At 43.9% G+C, this 7,891-nt stretch overlaps 1 protein-coding gene across 1 annotated transcript; it reads right to left on the bottom strand.

Annotated features, from left to right (window-relative positions):
* Positions 1 to 5,904: 5,904 nt before the first annotated feature.
* Positions 5,905 to 7,082, bottom strand: LOC123115547 (uncharacterized). Its single transcript, XM_044536678.1, has 3 exons — positions 6,888 to 7,082; positions 6,533 to 6,803; positions 5,905 to 6,444 (listed from the first exon to the last, which is right to left on the bottom strand). Exons 2-3 carry the CDS (start codon positions 6,746 to 6,748, stop codon positions 6,085 to 6,087), a joined length of 576 nt encoding a protein of 191 aa, XP_044392613.1. The 5' UTR covers positions 6,749 to 6,803; positions 6,888 to 7,082; the 3' UTR covers positions 5,905 to 6,084.
* Between the last annotated feature and the right edge of the window lie 809 nt (positions 7,083 to 7,891).

The following is a 7,891-nucleotide window of genomic DNA, read 5'->3' as shown; positions in this document are numbered from 1 at the left end:
AATGATCGGAAGACAGTTCACTTTGGCGAACAGTCTTCCGGAGCCGACATATGAGAAACTAGATTGCGTTTTAATGGATACCGACTAGGAATCAAAATTCCCTATGGTTTCTATTTGCGCTCTTCCTCGTATAGAGGCTATCTCAGACCATGCACCCATCCTCTTAACCACTGGATCGCCACATCCATAATACCGACACAAGTTCAGGTTTGAACTACGTTGGTTACATCGAGATGGATTCTATGAAATGGTCAAGGAGGTGTGGGATAAACCGGTTGCCGGGTCTACCCCAATATACAAATGGAACAACAAAGTGCGTGCATTACGTAAGTTCCTTCGTGGTTGGGCTAGGCACACTGCGGGTATCCTCAAAAAGGAGAAGCTTCATCTTTCATCCATTATTGATGATTTAGAAGCTTTGACAGAGATTAGAGCTCTCTCTGACATCAAATTAGAGATCAAGAATCAATCGAATGCCCAGTTAGCTCGCATGTTGCGCGAGGAGGAACTCAAGTGGCACCAACATTCAAACTCTCAGTTTATCCTCAAAGGTGATTCGAATACGAGATATTTCCATGGTGTCGCCAATGGTAGACACCGAAAGAAACTTATTCATTCCCTACAACAGGAGGAGGGCATGATTTAAGGGCATGAGCAACTTAAGTTTTATATCACTAGTTATTATAAAAATCTATTCGGGACTCCTCAGGAATGTAACTTCTCGATGGATGAGTCTTGAACAGATGACACCCCCCCAGGTTTCTGATGTGGAAAAAAGCCTTCTAACAGCTCCATTTTCTGAGGAGGTAGTTAGAAAGGTAGTTTTCCTAATGGAGCATAACAAAGCACCGGGTCCAGATGGTTTTCCCGCTGAGTTCTACCAAAACTTTTGGGAGGTTATCAAACATGATCTCCTACTCTTGTTTGGATGCCTTCATGCTGGTCAACTAGAGTTGTTTCGCTTAAACTTCAGTGAAATTATTTTAATACCTAAGGTTAATGAGGCTGAAAGGATACAACAATATCGTCCAATATGCCTCCTTAATGTTAGCTTCAAAATCTTCACTAAGGTAGCGACTATTAGGCTCAATTCGGTTGTTGAACATGTGGTTCGTCCTTCTCAAACTGCTTTTATGCAAGGTAGGAACATCCTAGATGGGGTTGTTGTCCTTCACGAAACAGTTCACAAATTGCATCGGAAAAAACTGAAATGGGTGGTTCTTAAAATTGACTTTGAAAAGGCTTATGACAAAGTCAAGTGGTCTTTTCTTCAACAGACTCTCAGAATGAAAGGATTTTCTACAAAGTAGCGCGCAATGATCCATAGTTTTGTGGCTGGAGGTAGTGTTGCCATTAAAGTCAATGATGACGTTGGCAACTATTTCCAACTGAAGAAAGGATTGCGACAAGGTGACTCAATATCGCCCATGCTATTCAATATAGTGGCAGATATGTTAGTGGTCATGATTGAGCGTGCCAAGGTTGATGGCCAAATTGATGGGGTAGTGAATCATCTAGTGGATGGTGGTCTCTCTATCCTTCAATATGCCGATGATACGATTCTCTTTATGGATCATGACCTCGAGAAAGCAAGAAATCTGAAATTAATTTTATCAACATTCGAGCAACTCTCATGGCTTAAGATAAATTTCCATAAAAGTGAATTGTTTTGTTTTGGCGAGGCTCAAGACGAGGCCCATCTGTATGCCGACCTGTTCGGATGCGGGTTGGGCCAGTTTCCGATCACTTATTTGGGTATACCGATGCATTATCGGAGACTCGCAAATGCTGAATGGAAACACGTCGAGGAGAGACTACAAAAAAAGCTTAGCAGTTGGAAAGGTAAACTGCTATCTCTGGGTGGGAGGTTGGTCCTCATAAATTCAGTACTAAGTAACATGGTACTGTATATGATTTCCTTCTTCCAATTGCCAAAATGAGTTTTACATAGATTGAATTATTTCCGATCAAGATTCTTTTGGCAAGGAGATAGCAATAGAAAGAAATATCGCCTGGCTAAATGAGTATGGTTTGCCGTCCTAAGGACCAAGGTGGGTTGGGAATTCATGACCTTGAGGTTAAGAATAGGGCCCTCCTTGGCAAATGGTTATTTAAGTTGTTGACCGAAGATGGTGTATGGCAAACCCTCCTTAGGAGAAAATATGTGGGTTCAAAGGCGATATCCCAGGTATACTGGAAGCCTGGGGACTCTAATTTTTGGGCGGGATTAATGGCAACGAAGAAATATTTCTTCCGCTATGTGTCCTTCTCACTTAAGAATGGCTCGGAAATTAGATTCTGTGAGGATAAGTGGTTAGGTAATGCTACTCTCCGGGAACAATATCCAGCTCTATACAATATTGTACGTCACAAGGGTGATACTATTGCCAAGGTTTTGGAATCATTTCCGCCCAATGTGACGTTCAGAAGGGATTTAATTGGACCTAGACTCCAATCGTGGAACATACTACTTCAACGATTAACCATGGTACAATTGTCACAGGGGTCCGATTTATTTCGTTGGAACCTACATGGGAATGGGCAATTCTCGGTGGAGTCTATGTATAGAGCTTTGATCCAGTATGACGTGCCAGTTGATAATAATAAGATGATCTGGAAGATGAAGATACCTCTTAAGAATAAAATCTTTGCATGATATCTTCGTCGCGGAGTCATTCTTACTAAAGATAACCTTATTAAGAGGAATTGGCATGGAAGTACGCAATGTGTATTTTGTCCGCATGATGAGACAATAAAACATTTGTTCTTCCAATGTAAATTGGCTTGTGCTATATGGCCAGTCATCCAAATAGCTTCTGGCTTGTACCCTCCTTGTAGTGTTGCTAATATATTTGGCAACTGGTTACATGGAATTGATCACAGGTTCAGAATTCTACTTAGGGTGGGAGCGCTTGCCGTGATTTGGTCGCTTTGGCTATGTAAAAATGATAAGATTTTTAACGATAAAAGTACTTCGCTCATGCAGGTTATCTACAGATGTACTGGGACGCTTCGTTTATGGTCCTCTCTATAACGAGTGGAGAATCGAGACCTATTTACGGAGGTGTGTACACGATTGGAGGCTACGGCAAGGGATACTTTTACCCAACATTGGTGGCAACATGATCTTAGGATTGGGCCACCGACGGTTTAGGCGCTATACAAATATACATTTTTCTTTGTATTTCGCCTTCCTATTTTATTTTCACTTGTCGTAAGGACTTTGTTGGCTGTGTGCATCTTATTTATGCAGAGGCCGGGTGTAATACACCTTTTAAGTAATAAAGCGCCCCTTTTCAAAACACACGCGCGATTATTGTGGTAACTTGACCTCAAGAAAAGACCGGTGGTATTCTATGATCAATGGCAACAGGAAAGTAGGGAATGGGATCCCTTCTTGGTTCGTGGCCACTTTAGAATGAAGGGACAGCAGGAGTATTTTGGAATATTTCATTGATGCCAAGTCTCACCGCATGCAATATAACACTCAAAGTCACACTCTGTTTTTTTAATCTTATTTATGACCGATGCTTGTCTTTATTAAACGAAGTTCTCGTGCAAAAGGTCATTTTGCACACATTAGGGCTTGATTGGCTTTGAACCTTTATTACTTTTTTTTCTTGTTTGGTATACTTATGCTCTATCCAATTTTCCCTTTCGACTTCTTCTCTTCAATTAATGTATTTTTACTACTTTTTCGAGATGAATATTTTCCACTAGTATATGAAACATATATTCATACATGAAACACATATTCATAAATAGACGAAGATATTTAAAATTTAAAATTACATGTGTTTATAATACACGGTTAAATTTTATGAATAATATTTAAGGTTGAAGTAAGCATTTCATTTCATATAGATGAACTTTGTAAAAATATATATGAAATCATTTTAATGCATGAATATAATTGTTTTATGTGTAAAAAAACGTGATGGATATCCTATTTCATGTATATTAACATTTTTATATTGGCCGGTGACTATTTTTCATTTTTCACAATGTATTTTTCCCTTTTAAAAATTGTTTTTGACAATATTTTTCTCAACCTTTTGACTGACTAATTTTTTTTGTTACGAAAAAGATCCTAATAGGCTGCCACATGGCCGGCCTATTTAAGCCACTTCAGATGTTTGCCTGACTATTCATAACCACGGACTGAGAATAAGAGACCTCACATATAGTGTACTAACATGGGCCGGTTCAGCGAGGCTCATTTCATGATTGTATATTTTGGAATTATTGTGCTTAATATATTTAAAAATGTAAAAAGATTTTACAAAAGTGGATAATTAATATTCGTGTATAATGAAAAATTCTCATGTAACATAAAAAAAGTGTTCATCCACATGAAATAAAAATGTTATCACGTATTTGAAATATTCATGTGTACAAGAACTTTCATGTATTAAAATGTTTATATATTTTAAAAGCATAGGGCATAGACTTTTGAAAATATTGTACATGGACAAATAAAATTATGTAATATACCATTGGAAATATCTTTACAAGAAACTGAGAAGATGGAAGGGAAAATCAAACAATGGGGAAAAAGAAGAAAAGAAAAATAAACCGGTTTAAAAGTTTGTCAAAACAAATAGAACCCGGCGAATGGACACACACCCTATTGGAGGCAGATTATGGAGGACTCAACTTCCAGGCTATGAGGTCTAATTGTTTGTATATTGAACCTCGGTGCGTTATAAAAACTAAGGATCATATAAGAGGGTGAAGGCCCAACTCACCCAATATCTCCTTAGGCTCCGTTCGGACTAGAGGCAGAGAAATCCTAGGAATCGAAAAATAACATGTGAAGGAATTGAGTTGCATAGAGCTTGGAAACCATGTGGTCTGAAAATAGGAGATGGGATAAGGGCACCTTCAAGGCCTTCCAAAAAAAATTGGATACCCCAAATGACGGTGGATAGCGGGGTGACCATCCAACCCTATGCACCAACTATCCGTCCCTTCTAAAAAAATCAAATGTCTGCCATGCAGCCTCAGCATGAACCATTGGGCGATAGAAATTCAACCATACATTTAAATATCAAAAAGAGCACCGGATAATCTCAATAGGTTTTTAAAAGTCATCGATCCCAATTTCAACAAACTCCTCAGCCTTCGTCTCAAGTTTTCCCTCCTCGAGATTGAACTTCTTGATCGACGCATGCTATTATCCCAGAGGGGCCCCTCGTTGAGCTTCAAACAACAATGCGCCAAAGTGTAGGGCTTGCTCCACCGTCCTTTGGTGCATTGTGGCAGCCTGTGTCGGCTATATAATGATGTGATCATCAAGTTGCAACAATGTGTCAAAGTCCCTCGGCGTAGCTCCTCTCAGCGACGAGGCGGCTCCATCGCTGCACCTTCCGGTGCAGCCCATGCCCCCCGCCGGTTCAAGGCGGTGTCCTCCTGGTGTTGCCCGGGCACCACCCATGCCTGGGTTTAGGGCATCTGGTCAAATCCGTTGTCGCCGCATGCCGCAGGTCGCTGGAGGTCTGGTCAGGGGAGAGGAATGGGGGAGCTGAGAAATGGACGACGCGAGAGATTATGCCACGTTGCCCGTTCGTGTGGTTCGGGTGGTACCTCTGCATTCTCAGGAGAAACGTAGGCACCTACAATGATGTGCAGGTGGAGCACCTACGACACTCTGCAGCACAACACCCATGAGCAATCCACACCAACATGCAGCACGTACGGTCACAAGCACAGACTCTGCTGAGAATGCAGATTGCAGAGGTACGGCGATGTGCAAGACAGGCTGAGCTCCGTTTGTTTAGGACCCTTTGGGAGCCGCAAGTGCACGTTCTCCAGACCAACTAAAGCGGAGCCACAACGTACGTCAACAAGATCTCAACGGAGGTTCAGCTCAGGTCAAGTCACTCCCCAACGAACGCCCATGCATTGATGCATATATAAAACCACAGATGTTTCATAGCACATAGTACGTACTCCAAAGAGTGACCACGGTCAATCCAAAGTAATTACATATCCCATCTGGGCACTCGAGTAGTAAGTACTAGTAACGAGTAGTATCGTCAATCTAGCAAATTGACACTGCGACAGCAGCTACATATCGTCAATCTACGCCTCACGTCCCATGACGAGGACCAGGAAGCAGAGGAGGTCGACCACCGCCAAGAAGGCTATGATCAGGGTCCAGCCGATCACCGCGAAGAGGGACCCTGGGTCGGCGGCGTAGAGGAGGACGGTGGCGCGGGCGTACAAGCTGTGGCCGACGATGGCGAGCGCGAGCGCGAGGTAGGCGAGGGCGCGGCGGACCCGGCGGTAGCGGCATGGGAGATGCAGCGCCAGCGCCGCCGCGGCCGCCTGTGCCGTGCCGCACCACAGCATCCCGATCCAGCCGGCGCTTTCCGCGGCGGCGTTGGCTGCCTCAACGGCCCCCGCGTCCGTCAGCTCGACGCACCGCAGAACGAGCGAGGACTGCAGATGGACAACAAAATTGGCGCATGAGCGATCGATCGGAAGGGAATGCCCAGCATCCAGGCAGGGTAGTTAGTTAGCTACGTACCGGGCTGCAGGGAACGGGGACGTGGTAGTGGTCGAGAGTCTGGGTTACTGCAAAGACGACGAGGAAGAAGCAGGCGGTGGAGAGTGTCCACTGGCTGACCAGCCGGACAGTATCCGGGCACGGAGACGCCGTCTTCTTCTTGCCCACAGTCAGAGGCAGCGGAGGCATCTTGCCGTCCTTGTCCATGGATCTAGCCTTCTTTTGCGGGGCGTCCATGGATCCAATCCAAGCTAGCAACAAGAACAACAGCGCGGGGTTAGTTGGCTCTTCTCTGTCGCAAAAGAAGAAATCAGTCCATCTCAACCAATCTCGAGAGGAAAGGAAAGGGAAGAAGGCCGGCCGGCCGGGGACTCACCGTCGCTGGTCGGATGTGGGAGCTGCTTCCTCGCTGGCTGCTGGTGGGATGCGGGAGGGGATCGCGTTGGAGCCTGGAGGTGTCCGGCCGAAGGGCAGCTTAAATAGCCGAGCGACGCAGCGAGGAGCTGCACAGGCGTGCCGAGCCTGAGCTGCACCTACGCACGCATACGATGACTTGTCATCGATCCAAGGAAACTACGGCGAAGTTGCCACAGAGCGCGTTTACCCTCTTTGGCAATGCATGCAGTGGCCCGGATTCTTAACTTCTTTGCACCTGCACACATACAAATGCATACATTGGCCGAAAAAGCTGCACGGTTATTTTCAACCAGCATAACATGTGACGCGCGTGTACTTGGTGCACTAGCAGCGCGAGCTTTGCTACATATACGTAAATATTGTAACGTAACTTACGTAAGAGGTGATCTGGTTTGATTTGGTTGGAAGAAACAAAAAGTCCAGCCTCACCCCGTGAAAATCGGAGGTGGATGATTGGTTGAGGGAGGAAAGAACGTAACTTTACGTTAATAACTTGTGTAGGTGTAGCATTTTAGCTACCAACAGCCATGCCACTCAAACCATTGGTGGCTTATTTAACATTGTGATTAGCTAGCTAGCTAGCTAAAAGTTGTGACTCAATCGTTTTGGATCAGCTGGCACAACCCTCAACTTTGAGTTATGTTAATTGTTAACGGATCATCAATTAGGTCATTTATGAGTCGATTCGTCAACTTATCTACCCTTGTTGAAAATGGTAGGTGGGGCTCCAAATGTCTATATATTGTCATCTATTGGAAAGTGTGTCAAGAAAAGAAAGAATATGATGGCGATTTATGACATGTCTCCACCGAGTCATAAAGCGACGAGGTATCATGTGCTTTCCGACAACCCAAGTTTTCAAACTACTATCTTGAGCTTTATTTATCACTTTTTTCATGACTTTTTTTATATAATTTCTAGATGACGATAGCAAAGCTAAGTCATTCTCTATTGCTTTACCAT

The sequence above is a fragment of the Triticum aestivum genome, chromosome 5B (assembly GCF_018294505.1).
Source record: "Triticum aestivum cultivar Chinese Spring chromosome 5B, IWGSC CS RefSeq v2.1, whole genome shotgun sequence".
Taxonomy (NCBI): Eukaryota; Viridiplantae; Streptophyta; class Magnoliopsida; order Poales; family Poaceae; genus Triticum; species Triticum aestivum.
Note: the sequence above shows the minus strand (reverse complement) of the source record. Positions and strands in the feature narration are given on the sequence as shown.

Coding starts and splice junctions, on each gene's coding strand:
- LOC123115547 (XM_044536678.1), bottom strand. CDS start 6,748: ATGGACGCCCCGCAAAAGAAGGCTAGATCCATGGACAAGGACGGCAAG. Junction 6,445..6,532: donor TCCCCGTTCCCTGCAGCCCG/GTACGTAGCTAA, acceptor GTCCATCTGCAG/TCCTCGCTCGTTCTGCGGTG.